The sequence below is a fragment of the Cebus imitator genome, unplaced genomic scaffold (assembly GCF_001604975.1).
Source record: "Cebus imitator isolate Cc_AM_T3 unplaced genomic scaffold, Cebus_imitator-1.0 Scaffold41, whole genome shotgun sequence".
NCBI classification, from domain to species: domain Eukaryota; kingdom Metazoa; phylum Chordata; class Mammalia; order Primates; family Cebidae; genus Cebus; species Cebus imitator.
In genome coordinates this window covers 3,735,345-3,755,078 of record NW_016107356.1, presented here as the reverse complement: position 1 = coordinate 3,755,078, position 19,734 = coordinate 3,735,345, and the positions used below count along the sequence as shown (strand labels likewise).

General features: G+C 42.0%; 2 protein-coding genes across 9 annotated transcripts in view; one reads left to right on the top strand and one right to left on the bottom strand.

The window, feature by feature from the left end:
* The window catches only part of SON (SON DNA and RNA binding protein), a 34,256-nt gene extending 17,861 nt beyond the window's left edge, over window positions 1–16,395 (bottom strand). For 5 of the 8 annotated variants that reach the window (XR_001824378.2, XR_001824379.2, XM_017526156.2 and 2 more), the window contains exons 1-6: window positions 16,263–16,395; window positions 13,079–13,245; window positions 4,388–10,285; window positions 2,527–2,687; window positions 469–615; window positions 102–290 (exon numbers count right to left, since the gene is read on the bottom strand). Coding sequence is in view for 6 of the 8 variants with exons in the window: in XM_017526156.2 (XP_017381645.1) it covers window positions 102–290; window positions 469–615; window positions 2,527–2,687; window positions 4,388–10,285; window positions 13,079–13,245; window positions 16,263–16,339 (6,639 nt within the window). In the remaining 2 variants the exon portion in view is untranslated. Of the gene's footprint in view, window positions 1–101; window positions 291–468; window positions 616–774; window positions 2,298–2,526; window positions 2,688–4,387; window positions 10,286–13,078; window positions 13,246–16,262 lie in introns of those variants that run through there. The other 3 variants (XM_037737644.1, XM_037737643.1, XM_017526159.2) reach the window with 3 other exon arrangements.
* Window positions 16,396–17,379: 984 nt separating this feature from the next.
* Window positions 17,380–19,734, top strand: part of LOC108302442 (trifunctional purine biosynthetic protein adenosine-3) — a 21,092-nt gene continuing 18,737 nt past the window's right edge. The window contains exon 1 of the mRNA XM_017526058.2: window positions 17,380–17,478. Within this exon, the coding sequence (XP_017381547.2) occupies window positions 17,474–17,478 (5 nt within the window). The 5' untranslated portion in view covers window positions 17,380–17,473. The remainder of the gene's footprint in view (window positions 17,479–19,734) is intronic.

Here is a 19,734-nt window from a genome sequence, read left to right as displayed (position 1 = left end):
CTAAGAAGAGTGAAACAGAATCCAAATCAGATATAAAATAACAATGAAATGGCAGATTCAGGTATAAAAAAGGAAAAGTACATAATATTTCTCCTACTTACCTCAGAGGGCAAATTGCTGCTGAAAACATTATCATCATCTTTGTTTTCTTCACCATTTTTCTCTACAGGAACCCATTCTCCATAAACACTATCTGCTTCTTTTTTCCGATGTTGAGATCCGGATGATACAGGGAATTCTTTTGTTAATGTTACCTGGCTTTTTGGTGGAGTTGGCTTTGCTGCAGCAATCTACAAAATAAAGTGTTTCTTAATTAAAGCTCCATATAGTATAATCTGAAGGAAATTATATTGTCCATTATTTCTCTCAGTATTTAAAACAAAAATTAATAAACTGAATTCCACTTGGTTTCATTTAAATAATTCCACAAGTTACACTGTTTTACCAATCCATAGCACTAATACTCACATTTAGATTGAAAAAAATGGGTTTGGGTTCACTGAGTTTAAAGGGATGATGATAAAAAGGAGGTTCTTCTTCCTCTTCATCCGAAACATGAGGTTTATTCACTATTACATCATCATCTTCTTTACTCTGTGCGATCTGTTTACATTTCTTTAAAAGTAAAAACAAAGAAAAGATAAATCTTACGCTTTATGTAGAACATGTAATTTCTTAGAATCAAAACCATATAAAAGCAACTTTCAAAAGTTAAACAAGATTCATGATAGGTTATAGATACGTGACTTGGCATATTAACTATTTTACACACTCTGGCTGGTCAGTCAATAACATTTATTGAGCACCTACTATGTGCAGAGAGAGCACTGTACTGGGCACTGTCTGGGGAATACAAAAAAAAAAAAAAGAAGAAGAAGACATGGTCCCTGCTCTCAAGGAGCTTACAATCTAGAACAAGAGAAGGAATACATACACATGAAATAATTGAATGCTTTTACAGAGCAACACAATAACAAGTGCAAACTGATATAATACAAACTGAGTACATAAGTGCTAAAAGAACAAAGGCTTAAGAGAGAATAGAGTCAGGCAGAGTTAAGAGATTCAAGGAATATTCCTTGAAGACTTCTAAGCCAGAATTTCATAGTGAAGAATAAAGACTGGTAGGGAAAGGAAAAGTCATCCTAGTCAGGTAGTGGTAAAAGGGTGAGAAGAAACTTAGAGGGGACAAGAAGGCTGAAGATGGGGCTAAAAACAGGAAAATACTGAGTGTCCAAAGCATTTTGGATAAGGAGCTTGAATTAGGTAAGCAAGCAATAGAAGCTTTTACAAGGTCCTTAATTTTTTTACGAAAGTTGTAATTCATATTTTAATAAATCTAAGTGAGGAAACAGATTCAGAAGCTTTACATTTTCCCAAATGTATGGCAAAACAAAAGATCTGAAATATTTGCAACAGGATTAGATAGCAACATGTCTCTCCATAAATGTTTTGTGGGTTGAGTTTAAAGAGAACTTAAGAAAGGAAAATAAGGCATGATGGAGAGGGTGCAATTGATGAGGTCTGACACATAAAGCAAAGTCAATTCCTTCCGAGATGCAAAGGAACAGACTCCATTACCTGGCTTTATAAAAACGTCAAGAGTAAATCTGGGTAGACCTGTCTCTATACAAGCAGTAGATTTAATGACATCTATTATCAATTGAAAATATTACAATAGGATAAAAAGCTCATTTCGCCAAAAACACAGAGTATATTAAGCTTGTAACCAAGGGGAACAGAATATATTGACAGTGGCAGGCTGGCATAAGGCTAGCCAATAACAAGTTTCAATATATGAAACAGTGTGGTATTTCTGGATCCTAGCAGCAATATTTCAGCATCTCCCCCCTCCCACCCACACCAAAAAAATAGTAATAATAATAAAACAAAGCCCCAAAAAAGCCTCAATTGAAAAGATCAAACTTTTAAAAACAAAAATAGGTGTGTTTAAAATATATATGTTACTGCCAAAACCCGAACCGCAGGAAGAACTGATAATGGCCGGCCATTATCGCTAATGGCTGGTACCAAACAGCCAAAACCCGAAATGTTGATGCGAAAGAAGTTCCTTTCAGGCAATGGCCAGCTATTCTTAATAATTTCCAAGCTCCGGTGGCAAAAGATCATTTCTGAAGATTGTCTGTGTCTTTGCGTATATGCAGTATACTCGTGGCGATCAGTGAACACGTCGTGAATGGAAACGAAACTGTAGGCGAGCTTCTGCGTGTTGCTCACTCAACACCTCCTCCATTCAAACGAACCGTCCCACTCCTCAGTCAGTTTGGCTTCTAAAACTGGAAAGCAAAAGTAATGGGAAGTAACTTTTAGCTAGCGGAGCTTAGCCATCCCGGATAATGGCCTGCTAAACAGAGCTTCTGCCGCTGCCACATCTGTATTTCGGGTTTTGGCCACTCGGTGCCAGCCATTATCAGTTCTCCCCACAATTCGGGTTTTGGCACGCTCCAGAGTCAACATCACTGGAATAATCCATTTAAAAATGAAAACAAATTCTGTCTAGCTTACCTCCGTTAGTTCTTCTATAGTAGCTCCTCCTGACTTTTTAGCAACTTTCTCTTCTATAGTAGGTGGAGGTGCGGGCTTCAGGTTTGGCGGTAAAGGAACACCAGCCTTAGCACACATGGCAGCTGCATTAGCTTTGGCTATTTCAAGTAATTGAGCCTTATCTGTAAGAAGAAAAATATAAGCTGCATTTTTCCTAAAAGGCTGTACATTTTATATTTCCAAAAGTCTAACATGCTAACAAAACTAAAGGCATCCTAGGTCCATCGAAGAACTTGGGTATCTAATAAAAAAGAAAAAAAAAAAAAGGAAAAAAACTATAGGCATCAATATTCTGCTCTGAAGTTATAGCTGTGACCAAACCACTGTGGTTCAAAGTTTTTAAGCAGTGGCCTCATTCAAAGAATTAAGTCCACATACTGAGCTTCCCATTCGAATACTACAAAAAACAGGTTACTACACAACTACAATCATCACCCTACTACACACTAAGATACAAACCTGCCAAAGCCAATTTAAATCACTCTCTGTACCACCTCTTATTTTTTTTATAGGAGACAGAGTCTCGCTGTCACTCAGGCTGGAGGGCAGTGGTGCCATCTTGGCTCACTGCAACCGCCTCCCAGGTTCAAGCGAATTTTCCTGCCTCAGCCTCCCAAGCAGCTGGGTCTACAGGCACGTGCCACCACACCTGGTTAATTTTTTATTTTTAGTAGACACGGGATTTCACCATGTTGGCCAGGCTGGTCTTGAACTCCTGACCTCAGGTGATTGCCACCTCGGCTTCCCAAAGGGCTGGGATCACAGGCATGAGCCACAGTGCCCAGCCTGTGGGCCATCTCTTCTAATAAGTTGTCATTAAGTCAGAATTAACATTCCTTTTCCCACTGTGTTTCTAAAGCACCTTATCTCTATCAGTATTATAGTAATGACATTCTACCCTTTTTTGGACAGTGTTACTATTTGGTAAAAGAGACATGTATGCATTTTACTCATGTCTCCACCAACTTGTAATCACTTGAGGAGTTACATACTGTTCCTCTGCTTTGAATAAAAAACAAAAAACTTCTGTTGAACTGAATGCAGATTCTCCCTTTTTAATCTCAAGCTGTTTTTCTTTAGACAATCCTGGCCTAGAAATGTCCAATATACTGGGATAACGATAAATTATCCATACTTACTGTAGGTAATCATGCATATCAATCAAGTTCTAATCATCTCTGCACACTATTTAAAATCAGGGGAAATTAGAGCACTTATTTTTAAAGTAAAGCAGAACAGATTATTAAAAATCACTCTGATCTAAAATATTTAACTTTATTTACCTGGTATCATCTACCCAATTAAATAACCCCCACATTCGAAATTCCCTACTCACTTCCATTACCAACTCTACCAATCAGAATTACCTTCGCCAACATTTAACAGTCCTATAATGCCATTTTAAGATATGTTAACTTATTAAAAAAGGAACATTGTAATTTTAGGCTTATTTCCAAGGATGCATGTTAGAACACATACAATATCAGTCTAAGCATATACTTAGCTTGTTTTTAATTTAGCTATAGTTGTACATCTGCTTCTGCTTCCCATCTTTAGCTATGGCAAGATAACTGAAACAAAATAAAACATTCAAGTGTGGAAACACCTTGGTTCTATTATACTCCAAAGCAGATCTTTTTAACTCCAATTACGATACACTGATCCTGGTATTTCCTAAATACAGGCCAACTTATTCATAAAAACTTAACAACAAAAATATCCTATACCAATAACTAAATATTTCACTTGACTCAAAATCAGAAAAAAGTAAGGTTTAGAACATTCTGTTACAATGCCATTAAATTTTAAAATAATGACTCACCCAAATCTGTCAGACGTTTGGGTGATCTGCCTCTCTCAGAAGACCGGGATCTTTTACGACGGATGGGAGATCTGCTAAACCTTCTTCTCAAGGGTGTTCTTGATCGCCTTAATCTGACTGGTGATATACTGAAGCTTCGTCTTCTTACCACAGACCTTGATCTTCTCCGGCGGCTGGGCGTGCGGCTCCGGCGGCTGGGGGTGCGGCTCCGGCGGCTGGGGGTGCGGCTCCGGCGGCTGGGGGTGCGGCTCCGGCGGCTGGGGGTGCGGCTCCTGCGGCTGGGGGTGCGGCTCCTGCGGCTGGGGGTGCGACTCCGGCGGCTGGGGGAAATGCTAAAGCTCCTTCTTCTACCCACAGATCTAGACCTTCTTCGACGACTTGGAGTATGACTCCGACTCCGACGACTTGGGGTTCGACTTCGAGCCCTGACTGTCTTTCGGTTATCCCTGGAACTTGATCTTTTTCTTTTTCTTTCCTTAGACCTGGATCTGTGCTTTGGGGATCTTTTGCGTTTCTCCTTTGATGCAGATCGTCTTCCTCTAGACTTTGATCTTGATCTGCTGCTCCTCCTTCTACGTCTAGAACGTGACCGTGAACGTGTTTGAGAGCGATGAGACTTGGACTTAGATGATCTCTTCCTTGCTCTAGAACGAGATTCACTGGTACGCTTGCGTGATTTGTGTTCAGAAGACTTGGAACGCTTACTTCGAGATCTTAATGAAGAGTCTCTTTTCTTCTCCTTCTCACCCTTGTCACGGTTCTTATTTTTCTTGCTTTTTTCATGAGTGTCCTTAACTTTTACAAAAATTTCATAATCATCTTTTTCCTCTGAAGACGACTCAGAAGCTCTTTCTGGCATACTAATTACAACTGGACTGGCAGCAGATTTGTCACGTCCAACCTCACTTGCAAGTAAAGGTCCTTCAATGCCAGCTCTAAGGCTTGTAAGACGTTCCATGTCCTTAGGAAGTAATGGTCTCACTAAATCTGCTTCATTAATATCCTCAATATTGGCAGAAAATCCTGAATCAGACACTGTCTCTTTAGGAGGGAGAGGTACTTCTTTTTCTCCTCCAATACTTTCTTTAGGGCTGAGGAGAGCTGCTAATGTCTGGTCACTCTCTTTTACAGGTAATGATTCTTCTGTATCCTTACTAACAATGCTATTATTAGATGGTAAATCAAGATGAATATCTTTAGCAGGCAAAGGCCCTTCAATATCAGCTTCACTACCACCACTAGGACTGGTGGAAATTACCATGTCATGTTCAGTATCTTGAGTAGTTAAAGATACTTCAACATCATATTTACTAACTGAACTGAGAGTAGATGCTGTGATAAATTCAATACCCTTACTAGTTCCTGTTGCGTCAGGGTCCAGAACAAGAGGATCAGTAGAGGATGAAGTTTCTCCTGCATCAGCTTCACTAACACCAGGGTAGGTATCCAATACTGTGCACTGTTTAGTCTCACAGGTGGGCAAAATTTTCTCTTCACCAATTTCCTCAGCAGGACTAGTGCTAGCAGCACACACTTTATCATGTTCCATCTCTTTAGCAATTAAATGATTATTTATATTAAGGTCTATACTTATACCATGTTCACTTTCATAAGAGTCACTTTTCAGGAGTTCCTCAGCATGTGGCTCTTCACCTGAATGCAATGGAATCTCCTGCATGCCCACCTCTGGAACAAGATTTTGATCACCAGAGGGTAGATTCATTCCTTTCATAACATGTGATGACATGATACTAGACTCCAGTATAATTGGTGTAGACTCTATAGCCACTTCATTCGGTATTACTTGAGTCTGCTCTGAGATAGTGACAGCAGGCTCTGAAACTGTCACAGTAGATTCCTGGACAGAAACAGATGGTTCTGAAACAATCATAGCAGGCTGAAGGACTGACACCATTGGTTCCAGGACAGGCACAGTAGGCTCCAGGGTAGAAACAACTGGCACAGGAATGGTAATATATTCTGGCTCAGCCACAACAGGAGGCTCCGGGACAGTCACAACCGAAGGCTCCAGGACGGTCACAGTCGAAGACTCCAGGACAGTCACAGTCGAAGACTCCAGGAGAGTCACAGCTGAAGACTCCAGGACAGTCACAGCTGAAGACTCTGGGACAGCCATGGCTGGCGGCTCCAGAATGCTCTCTGCCAGCTCTGGAGTAGTTACTGCTGGCTCCAACAAGGATGTAGATACCTCTGAGGCAACATGTCCTGAAGTTCTCATAGAATCAAATGTTTCTGCTGTCTCTGACATAACAGGAGGCTCTGATGTTAACACAGTTGGTTCAGCTGACATTGTGGAAGTTTTGGATACCATACAAGTCACTGGTCTCTCTGGAACAGCTTCATGTTCTTCTTCTACTACTGCAGACTCTACAAGTGTTGATGTAATTGAAGATTCTGGCTCTGGCGGTGGTTCTGGAACAGTCACAGCAGCCTCTGATACTAACACTGAGGGATCTGATGCTGACACTGAATAATCAGTAGGCACTGCTGTAGGCTCTGAAATCTCACTTTGACTCACAGGAGGCTCAGGATGTGATACAGACTCTTCAGAAGGTAATGATGGCACCCCTGTAGCCCAAGTATTTTCAGCTGTTAATGCTGACTGCTCAGTGGGCAACGCTGGACCCTCTGGTGGTTCCTCAGGAGGCAATGGTGGTGTCATTGGTGGCTCCTCAGGTGGCAATGGTGGCATTGTTGGGGGCTCTTCAGGAGGCAAAGGTGGCACCATATATGCCTCTGTATATGTGTCAGTGTAAGAATCAGTGTAAGAATCAGCAGCCATAGACATCATTGAACGATCAGCAGTATAAGATGACATCATAGATCGGTCAGCTGCAGAGTACGACGACATCATAGACCGGTCAGCAGCAGAGTATGATGACATCATAGACCGGTCGGCACCCATTGACATCATAGATCGATCAGCCATTGGGGACATCATGGAGCGCTCATAAGCTGACATCATAGAGCGTTCATAAGCAGACATCATAGAGCGCTCAGCCATAGGGGACATCATAGAGCGCTCATAGGCTGACATCATAGAGCGCTCATAGGCTGACATCATAGAGCGCTCAGCCATAGGGGACATCATAGACCGCTCGTAAGACATCATAGAGCGTTCGTAAGATGACATCATGGAACGTTCTGCAGCATAGGACATCATCATAGAACGTCTAGATGCTAACATCAGGGGTCTGGGTGCTAACCTATATGGCCTGGGTGCTATTCTATAGGACCTGGGTGCTACCCTATAGGGTCTAGGTGACATTCTGTAGGGATCAGGAGTTAGTCTGTAGGGATCATGGCCTAATCTATAAGGGTCCTGTCCTAACCTGTAAGCATCATGACCTAATCTATAGGGGTCATGGCCCAACCTATAGGGATCCTGAGCTAACCTATAAGGATCCTGAGCTAACCTATAGGGATCAGGAGATTTTGAACCCAACATAGCAGAATCTTGGGTACTAGACGCTAACATCTGGGCATCCATGGTACCAGACGCTAACATCTGAGCATCCATGGTGCCAGAAGCTAACATTTGAGAGTCCATAGTGCCAGATGCTAACATCTGGGAATCCATAGAGCTGGTTGCTAACATCTGGGAGTCCATGGTGCTGGTTGCTAACATCTGGGAGTCCATGGAGCTGGTTGCTAACATCTGGGAGTCCATGGAGCTGGTTGCTAACATCTGGGAGTCCATGGAGCTGGTTGCTAACATCTGGGAGTCCATGGAGCTGGTTGCTAACATCTGGGAGTCCATAGTGCTAGTTGCTAACATCTGGGAGTCCATGGAGCTAGTTGCTAACATCTGGGTGTCCATGGTACTACTGGCTAACATCTGGGAGTCCATGGTGCTAGATGCTAACATCTGGGAGTCCATGGTGTTGGATGCTAGCATCTGGGAGTCCATGGTGTTGGACGCTAGCATTTGGGAATCCATGGTGTTGGATGCTAATATATGGGTCTCCATGGTGTTAGAAGCTAATATATGGGATTCTGGGGCCATCAAGGGATCCACTCCTACTGTTACGGAAGTCTCCCCCACTAATGTAGTAGGCAGCTCCTGTGCTACCGTATTATAGGATTCCAGCGCTGTCGTCGAGGGCACCTCCAGGGACTGCGACACGGTCATCGTTGACAGCTCCGATGTTGTCACCACAGACTGAACAGAGATCTCCAGCGCCACAGTTGCCACAGGCTGCCCTGGCAACTCTGGCGCCCCAGGCTGCCCTGGCAACTCCAGCACCCCTGTTGCCAGAGGCTGCCCCAAAAGCTCCAGTGCTCCAGCTGCCCCAGACTGCCCCGAGAACTCCAGTGCCCCAGCTGCCATGAGCGGCCCAGGCAACTCTAGTGCCCCAGTTGCCACAGGCTGCCCCGACAACTCCAGTGCCCTAGTTGCCGAAGGCAGCCCTGGCAACTCTGGCACCCCAGTCACCGAAGGCTGCCCCGGCAACTCCAGCGCTGCTGTTGCCACTGGCTGTCCTGGCAACTCCAGCACCATCGTTGCCTCAGGCTGCCCCAGCAACCCTGTTGCCGTTGTCACCTCAGGATGCCCAGGATGTTCCACCGTTGTCATCCCCACGGGCTGCTCCAACTCTGTCGTCATCACAGGTTGTTCGGTCAACTCCATTGCTACTGTTACCGCAGGCTGCTCTGGCAACTCTACTGCTGCTGTCACCAAAGGCAGCCCTGGCAACTCCTGTGCCATCACAGGTGGCTCTGATACCTCCTGTGGTGGCTCCAACCCCATGGATGGTGCTGGAAGCCCTGGCAATTCCTGCGACAACTGTGGCACTGGTGTCACAGAGGGCCCTGGCAACTCAGGCACTGCTGTCGCAGGGGGCCCTGGCAACTCAGGCACTGGGGTAGAAAGGGGCCCTGGCAACTCTGGCACCGGGGTAGCAGAGGGCCCAGGTAACTCCAGCACTGGAGTCACAGGGGGCCCCTGCAACTCCAGCATGGAGGTCGCAGGTGGCCCCGGCAACTCCATCGCTGAGGCCACCGACGACTCCTGCAGCTCCAACGCTGTGGTCTTAGGCAGCTCCGGCAACTCCTGCGGTCTTGTCATGGATGAATCTGCAATCTCCGATGGTACGTCTACAGGCTGCTCTGGCAATCTTAGCGCTTCAATTGCAGATGACTCTGGAAAATCCATTGTTGTTGATGTGCTTGGCTCAGGGTACACCTCAGTAGGTGTCTCTGATGATACCACAAGGGTTTCTGAAGGCTCTAACACTTTTGCTATTGGGGGCTCTACCAACATGATCTTTGATGGCTCTAGAGACGTGCTCTCCACAGATTTCAGCACAGACTTCATCTGATACTCCACTGACATTGTTACGACTGGCTCAGATGACTTCAACACCACTGTTGTAGTAGGCACTGGTGCTGTTGCAAAGGAATCCAGAATCTTTGTCATGGCTGGTTCTGGCGTTACTGCCACAGACTGCTCTGAGATTACTGATGTAGATGCAACTGACAGTTCTGAAGTTTTTGTAGCTGGCTTCAGAGTTTCTAAGACGTGTGGCTCTGATGCCTCCATTGATACTAAAGGAGGTTCTAGCACAACTGCAGGGGATTCATTGGTCTCAGATAGGCCAAACGCTCTTGTAGGAAGCTCCAGCACCATAGCTGAAGGTTCAGAATCAAACTTGAGAAAGGAATCAGATTCTAAATCTATGTTCCCATCATGATGAGACTTTGTCTTTGACTCAGATTCTTCTGGCTGTCTTTTATATTTTTTTTCCTTTTCTTTCTTCTTTTTCTTCTTTTTGTTTTTGTGCTTTTTATGCTTCTTTGACTTTTTAGTGGGAATTTCATCAGTAGGATCTGTTTGTACAGAGACGCATCTACTTTTCCTGGAGGCCTCTTTCAAGTCTGAAAGTAATAGAAATAATTTTGTCAGATATTTCCCCAAGGAGAGTTAGATTAAATCATATAAGGCCATATTTACATTCCACGTTAAAACACCACAGTATTGGCAGGGCGTAGTGGCTCATGCCTGTAATCTCAGCACTTTGGGAGGCCAAGGCGGGTGGATCATGAAGTCAGGAGTTCAAAACCAGCCTGGTCAGCATGGTGAAACCCCGTCTCTACTAAAAATAAAAAAATTAGCTGGGCATGGTGACACACGCCTGTAGTCCCAGCTATTCAAGAGGCTGTGGCAAGATAATCATTTGAACCCAGGCGGTAGAGGCTGCACTCTAGCCTGGGAGACAGAGCAAGACTCTGTCTCAAAAACAAAAAAAAAACCCACAGTATAAACACCTCATGTTACATGAATCATTACCAAATGAACTATTTTTCATAAACCAGTTAACTTGGAGACTGCTACTTTTCTGATACTTCTACAACTCATAGTTTAAAAATAAATTAGTAGTTTAACATCAAAATGTATTTTGAATTACATTAAGATATGTTTTGCTAAATTCTATTAAAATTATTTCTTCCACTCTCAAATTATAGCAAAATTACTTTTAAACTACTTTTATCACTGAATATATTTCATCACTGAATATATTTCATATTAGTTGCTATAGTTCCTATTAAAAATACCCACATAAAATCATTTTTGCGATTATTAACCCTTGTATGTTCAGAAAGCAACATGGCACTGACTTTGGAACAGACTGTCACTTTGGAATCCTTAATCAGTTCATCACTTACTAGGTTAATGGCCTTGGCCAAATTACTGACGCACTTGTGTCTTCTAGAGGTAGAGGATAAAGTGAGTTAAAACATGCAAAGTACATCAAACAATGCCTGACACAGAATAAGCTTTCGGCAGAGGTTAGTGATTGCTTCTACAGAGTACAAAAATATCTGAACAACAAATAAAAAGCATTCATAGAGAACCCTAAATTTTATCTTATCACACCTATGTTACATTCTAATAAAAATAACATTCTCCCCCAATACTATTCTAAAACTACTAAGAAATAAACTTTTTAAATGTTTCTATTTCAGAAAAGAACAGTGATTTTTTTTTTTTTTTTTTTTTAAAGACAGTTTCACTCTATCACCAGGCTGGAGTGCAGTGGCACAATCCGGCTCACTGCCAATTTCCGTTTTTCAGTTTCAAGCAATTCTCCTGCCTCAGCCTCCCGAGTAACTGGGACTACAGGCATGCACCACCACGCACAACTAATTTTTTGTATTTTTAGTAGAGACGGGGTTTCACCATGTTGGCCAGAATGGTCTCAATCTCTTGACCTCGTGACCCACCCGCCTCAGCCTCCCAAAGTGCTGGGATCACAGGCGTGAGCCACCGTGCCCAGCCAGAACAGTGATTTTAAAGAAGGAATTCTTACTCTTTAATTTGTAACTTAAGGTTTGAATTTGTATACCCTAAAGAGATAGGAGTTGATATTCAACTTTACAACCAGACAGGATTTATTTACTCTAATGCCAATATAAAATTAGATAAACCTTAAGAATCCAAAAAAAAACTCATCAGAAATCTAAGCCATTAAGACTACGGGAAAAATAAATCAGCACTTGACATAGGCCGAAGCAAAACTAATCACTTCTATTGTTTCATAATACAAAATGTTAGCTAAGTTATACTTTAATCAGGGTTGTCAGAGCCATGAATTTAAGCATAGCTAAAGTCTGTGATAGCCATGAATCTAAACATAGCTAAAGCTCTCCCTCCTCCACAAAAAAAGAGAAGGACAAACCAACTATATTACAAACTTGATTCCAGAACTAAATGAAGGTAATGACTTATTTTTGTGGCTAAATCCTCCACTTCTAAACATCAATTATTTAATCAATCCCAAAAATGCTAAATATTCAAGCAATGATTTCTCTCTCTCCATCCACTGGAGTTTGTGAGATGGATGTTTTTACACAACTGTTTAATAAAAATCCATACTCAAATTCCCGATACTAAGAAGCTGAATCAAATAAACTGACACTAAGTCAAAGACAAAAATTATGCAAACAAGTACATCGATGTTTGTGTCTCAGTGGAAGTATATTTCCAAAGGGTAATTTAAACAAGAAAGTCTTCATTCAATCAATTAAACAAAAGCATTTTTAAATTTATTGAAGTTTTTAAATTTTTTTTTTTTTTTTGAAACAGAGTTTCACTCTTGTTGCCCAGGCTGGAGAGCAATGGTAGGATCTTGGCTCACTGCAACCTCCACCTTCCAGGTTCTAATGATTCTCCTGCCTCAGCATCCCGAGTAGGTAGGGCTGCAGGTGTGTGCCACCATGCCTAGCTATTTTTTTTTTGTATTTTTCATAGAGATGGANTTTTTTGAAACAGAGTTTCACTTTTGTTGCCCAGGCTAGAGTGCAATGGCACAATCTCAGCTCATTGCAACCTTCGCCTCCTGGGTTCAAGAGATTCTCCTGCCTCAGCCTCCCAAGTAGCTGGGATTACAGGCACCCACCACCATGCCCAGCTAATTTTTGTATTTTCAGCAGAGATGAGGTTTCAACATGTTGACCAGGCTAGTCTCGAACTCCTGACCTCAGGCAATTTGCCCACCTCAGCCTCCCAAAGTGATGGGATTACAGGCAGGAGCCATCGTACCCTGCCTGAAGTTTTTAATTTAATAAACATCTTAAATACTGCCATCAAAAACTAATACTATTAACCTCCAAATTTCAAAAAAATCTTAAAAAAAAACAAGTTTTGATAGTTAATTATCTCCAACTTACCTGGCTTATATCGCAGTTCTGTATCTAAGACCCCAGAAAGTACTTCCTCTATCTTTTGCACTATTTCTTCATTTGGTAGACTCCTGGCAGAGGCAGCTGCGTCACCCGCCTGGTTTCCTTCAATGGGTGTATTTGTTTCACCATTGAGCTGGCCTTCATTCCTTCCGCTTGACATGAAAAGTTATCAAAATTCATTAATATTTTGTCATAAATAAAAAAATTAATCCAATTAATCAAAATAATCATATCTGGTATTGCACTGTCACACATTTTACCTTTTTCCTACTTCAAATATTCACCACTAATAATGCTTCCTTAACATGATTACTTATATTTAGGGCATTTCATTTTTACACAAAGTTTTCATAACTATGAAAATTAAGAAAGTCTTTAAAGAGGTTTCTAAGCATACTCTTTTTTTAAACAAAATAATTTCAGAAATCTAACTTGAGGCTTTTGGGTTACCCACATGTTTCTCTCAGAAGAGAAAAATTAGTAAGAGCCCTGTCACAAATCTAAAAACATGTGGCCTAACATTATGGTAGAAACCATGGTTACATTAAAGTCACACCTGTGCATAAATCACAATCACCATCAATAGTAGCAAGGAACACAGAAATTAGCCACAGGCACTCTGAATAAGAAGGGTAACCCGTAACCTCTATCCAGGATCACACTGTTACTGAAATGCCACTAAGATTAAAAAGGAAAATAACATATAATTTTTACACAATTATCAAGAATCCTGTTGAAAAAAACGTGACATAAAACAAGTGGCATTTATACCAACAGTAAAAGCATAGATGGTTTAACACATTTTCCATTCACAGAGCCAGAGAAATTTTTAAATAGGTAAGAACATGTCATTCACCCAGTAATTTTTACTATTTTTGTGTCAATGTGCAAAATTTTGAAAAATCAAATAATTTCAGCAACAGTTTGATTTTAATTTAAATTTCAGCTAAATGAAAACACATCAATTATGCTCCACTACCTGATAAAAGTCTGAATGATCAAAAACCAAAAAAATTCAGTAGTTACCTAAATGTTATTAAGAAACATCTGGTTTTCTAATACAATGAATTACATATTTAACATTTATTGACTACTAGTGTCACACTGTTCTACATTAATTCACTTATTTAATCCTAACAAAACTCTGAGATCACCACTATTACTCTTTTTTATAAATGAAAAAACTTAGCTGAAGGTCACACAGCTACTAAGAGGTGAAGCTGGTATTCAAACCAGAGGCGGTATTCTTGCACACCATCTATAACAAAAGCTCAGTAACTTGTTTTAACTATCTAAATGTTAGCCTCATTACTCTAATTTATGTAAGAGCAGATGAGAAAAAAAAAACAGCTCACTGAAATGGCAACTAATCAAAAACTTGTTTGCAGACTGATAATGCATTATGTGTTCTTTGAAGAGACGCTGAATAGTCCTCTAGTAATAAACAGCTTCATCTAATATTTTTAGATATCCTTTCTGTAGCACTTTATTTTACAACTTTCCTAAGCACTTAAACGTACACAATTATCACAGATTTAAAAATCAAAAAAGTAATTACGATTTTAAAAGTTAATCTACAAGGAAGTAACCGGTTTCATCTTAAAGCTGTCAATTGTTAACTGCAATCAATGAAAAGCAATGAAAATTTCAAAACACCTAAATATGCAACAGTATATTCCTACAATGGGATTCTATGCAGCCATGAAGAAGTCCACTGAGACTGAGGGACAAATTCGTTCACAACGTTATTAGCTGGGAAAACGATCAATATAAAACAAGAAAATCACATTATCACACAACACAAGGGGAAAAAAATGACATGAGAGTATCAACCATTTTTTTCTTTTCTTTTTCATGTCTTCTAAATTTTCTACAATAAAACACTCATTTTCTAAATGAAAGATTAGCTTTTAAAAGCTATAAAAACACAGCTTGTTAAACTAAGCAAACAACTACTTATTGCATCCAGCGATTTGTCAGGAAAATTATATTCTCTTAGCTCGGGTCTCTTCTCATCCTAAAATACTACTAGCAATATCATAGAAATTTACAAAGCAACGTGAGTGGATGTATTTCCACTTAAAAAACAACATTCTGCAAAAGTGATAATTCTAGCAACAATACATCATTGCCCTAATAATCCTGTATTACTATGGGCACTTAAAACTGGTTTTCGCCCCATTTTCAAGTTCACGTACTACTCTTGCTCTCAACTTTTAAAACACAATTAAAAACACTTGAACTTGGAACACTTACGTTTCAAGGTCTTTTTCCTACTTTTGAACTTTAAATAAATGAGTATCTTATACAAAGCAAATACTGAAAGACAACACAATATGACACACTATTTTCCTTTCTGAGTAAACAACTATTTAACAATCTCTTCGCCTACAAATTTCGTGAAGCCAAGCGCAAATTACGTAAAGTCTACCAGCAATGACAAAAATAGCGTGTAATTTGGGAAAGGGGTGGCCAGAAAAATAGACATACACAGAGTCCACTTTCTTTTTCTGTAATTAATCACTACCACTACCATTTCAAAGTCCCTTTCCATCATCTCGAGTATTTTAACAAAGTACCAAATATTAGTTTAAGCTGTTTTAACTGAAACATTTAACCATTAGAACGGCTGTCTGGGAGATACTACAGGACAGTAGGCCCGGAATAATCTAATTAATAGATCCAGACCCCCAAACGGTCTGAAGCTCGCAATAATCAAGCGGATTTAAGATTACCCAAGAAACGGCCGTTGGAGACCCTTTCCGGTCATAGGCACCGGCCGGCGAAATCCGCGGAGGCAGAGAGGGGGAGGGGATACGCGGCAGCGGAGGAGGAGCTGCGGAAGGAACTAGGCCCGTCCCTAGTGGACAACCAGGCCTACGGCAGGGGGGAACCAAAGAGGAGAGAAGGATGAGCATCTTAACTCAGTTCTAAAACAGGGAGTCTGCGGTTACCTCGGCAGAGGCGAAGTTCCTCGGGGAGGGGAAGGAAGGGAGCGGCTGGGGGGGAGTGGTGGGGGGGGCGGCCCGGAAAATGGATCCCAGGCCCAGGCGGGGCCCTAGCGGGGCCTGAGCCGAGGAACGACATCGTCTCCGAAGAAAGGTGCCAAAGAAGGCTAGGTGGGGCCCTAACGGTCCGCTGGGAGCAGAAGATTCTGGGAGGCGTTTACCTGGAAAGCTCCTGTTGAATTTCCCGGAATTTACTGACCACGAAAGACCTAAAAATCTGCTCGATGTTGGTCGCCATGGCGTCCGCTCCGTTCTCTCAACTCCTCCTCGCTAGTCCTCCAGCCTCCCAGCATGCCTCGGGAGGAGGCGCAGTGGCCAATTCGGTTTCTCGCTTTCCTGATTGGCTTCAAAGGGAACGCTCGGACCGGCCCGCTCCACCGATGGACCAATCAGTGAGCACGGCCCTGCTCTCCTCCGCTGTTTCTGAGCGGCTGGGGTAGAGGTGCTGACGTTTGCGCCGCGCACGACTATGTCCGCCATGTTACTGTCTGACGCAGGCGCCATTACAGGAGCCGTCTCTCTTGAGGCGGCTGTGTCCAAGTTACCAGTCACCAGCAGTGTTTGGGAGCCATAAGAGGCTCGGTAAGCGCCTGAGATTAAAGGCCAGGAGAAAGGAGAGCAAGAAGGGCAACGCGCTGTTTGACCCAAGGCTTCCAAGCGTTTGCAGGTGGCGCCAAGTTCCGTTTCGACAGGGAAATGCATCCGGGAAAGAATTATTCAGCCCCCGCCCCCAGGGTTGTGAGAGGAAGAACTCGCTGTTACCCTGTGTCTCCTCCAGTGCATCCTATAACCAGCCTCATTTTTTTAGCATTAGGCCGGATGTCCTAAGCGACAGGCGTTCAAAGCCTGGTACATTTTAGTCTCATCAGGTGTCACACGTGTCACCAGATTTTTCCACAGTAGCTGGTCAGCCCTGACTCGTGAGCGGCGCACAATTGGCTAAGCATGGATTTAGCATTTTGGTGCTCCCCCTACTCGGAGTTCCTGGAGACACTGAATGCACCCCATGTCGCTGTCACATTATAAACGTGTTAGGGCTTTGGTGTCGGCTGGGGAGCAGTCAGGCCTCGCCCAGGGCGGGAGGGAATCAGACTAGATTCTCGCCGCGGAGACCCAAAACCGCGCGGACCAATGGGGCGGGAAAGCCGCCGCGGGCCGGGGTGGGGCGGCGCCGCGCTCGTCCCGCTCCGGTTCCGGTGGGCCAACTTCCGGCGAGTGGGCAAGCGGGAGCCTGGTGGCCGCCCGGTGTCGGTGCGTAGAGCCTCCTCCGCTTTTATACAGAGCGCGCTTAGGCTTTGGTTTGGAGATTTAAGATCGGGAATTGAGCGAAACCCTAGAAACCGGTTTATAGAAATTTTGGCCTTGTTTGTAAATGCGGTGGGGGTGGGTTGGCCACGTGCTTTTCACTTAATGTTAGCTGAAGTTTCTGTTTGCTCTTTTACTTTTCTTGCTTTCTAAGATGTGAAGGCTTTTTGTGTCTTGATGCATTTTTAGGACATAACCCTAAATTGCCGTACTTTGTCAGGTTTTCTTTTTATGCATCCAATGTCTCTAGTAGATTACTTGGTTAACTTTTGTAATTGGTTTCTATTTTCTTTTATTCTCGAAATTCTCTGATACGCTTTACTTAGCTGTCATACTCTCTTTATGTTACCCATTCTGATGAATGAGGCCCAAGGTTAGTGAAGTCCCCCAATGTCTCTCTGCTAACGTGGGGCAGGGTCTCTACCCAGGCCAAGGTGCTGTGACTCTGGAGCCCAGACGTCCTCACCACTGGGTGGTAATGCTATTTTCAGTGATCCGCTAGAGTAAACAGGAGAATTCTCCCACACTAATGCTTTATTCAAACTGAAGATGTAATATTTGCTCTAGATTTAAAGATCTGTTTATTTCTGGCTGGATGTGATGTAATCCCAGCACTTTGGGAGGCTAAGGTGGGTGGAATACTGGAGGTCAGGAGTTCGAGACCATCCTGACCAACATAGTGAAACCCCATCTCTACTAAAAATACAAAAATCAGCCAGGCATTGCGGCGCACACCTGTAATCCCAGCTACTCGGGAGGCTGAGGCAGGAGAATAGCTTGAACCCGGGAGGCGGAGGTTGCAGTGAGTAGAGATCGTGCCATTGCACTGCAGCCTGAGTGACTAAGCGAGACTCTGTCTCAAAAAAAGAAAAAAAAAATCTACTTATTCCGTGTATTTCAGATACACATGGCAAGTAAAATGTGTTTTTCCATTACGCTAAAATAGCTTTTCTTTCCGAGACTGTAATTTAGCGGAGTTTTTTCTTTTCCTTCCTCAAATTTGTAATGATATTCATTTCAATTAATTGTTAGAGAATCTGAAGCATAATTGCTTCCATTAGGCCCCAATTCCTCTTACCTGTGTGACCTCCAGCAAGTTATTTAACCTATCTCGTCCTTCACGTCTTGTCTGCAAATTGGTGATAGTAATATTATCTCCCTCATAGGATTCTTATGAAGATTATGTAAGGTAATACATGACAAGCATTTACAATAGTACTCTGCCCAGGGTAAGTGCTAAAAAAAAAAAAAATGTTAGTTTTGTGTATTGTCAGCTTAGATTTTTCTTAAAATATGTAACCCTAGCATCATCAGAAGTTTTCAATTTTCTTTTTTCTGTTACCAGTTTGCCTTGTGGTAAGTAAATATAACAAGTTAACATTTACTACTGAGTGCTAGATTGTACTTATTTATAAATGTCATTTCAGTTAATTCTTACATAGCCAAGGTTACAATGCTGTTGTATCCATCCTTCTAAGTCTCAGGTGCCAGAACTAAAGTGAATGAGCTGGAATTTGATTTTTGCCTCCTCTACCAATTTTCTAGCATATTGCACTACTTGAGTTAGGAGTCGGAAAACTGTGGCCCACGTACCAAATCCATCTTGGTGGAGAAAAAGAACAGAAAATAAATGTGGTTTTTATGATGTGAAAATTTTATGAAATTCAATTTATAGTATCCAAACATAAAGTTTTATTGAAAGTGAGTCATGCTTATTGTTAACAAACCTTTGATGGCTTCCTACTACTTAAAGCACTGATAGGCAACAGTGACCTGACCCACTGCCTGTTTATGGGTCAATTAAGTTTTTCTGGACATTGACATGTTGATCTATTTATATATTATCTTTGGCTGCTTTCCTGATACAGTGGCAGAGTCGAGTAGTTTTGAGGGATCCATGTGGCCCTTTATGGGTAATGTTTGCTTACCCCAGTTTTCAGTATTTCCTTCAATTTATGATAACCTAATTATTGATAAGATTTCAAGGTTTAAAAATGGATATTTTATAATACATTTTGAGTCTAAAACATCAAAATTCATTTCATAACTAAGGCTTTGTGATTATTAAATCTTTTTAAAGTGAAGCCCAGAGAAGGGAGATTATCAGGTAAAGAGCTGATAGTCACCGTTTGACTCTAACCTCGCTCTCTAGGCCAGTCTGCCTTCTCTTTAAAATACCTCCCTTACCCTTGTGACCACAGTCATATTTCTCAAATTATGAATCCCAGTTTTTCAAAAATGGATATTGAATAAAAATGTCATTTGTATGAATAAAAATGATTATTTAAATTATATTTACAAATTTGGGTTTCTTTTTTTTTTTTTTTT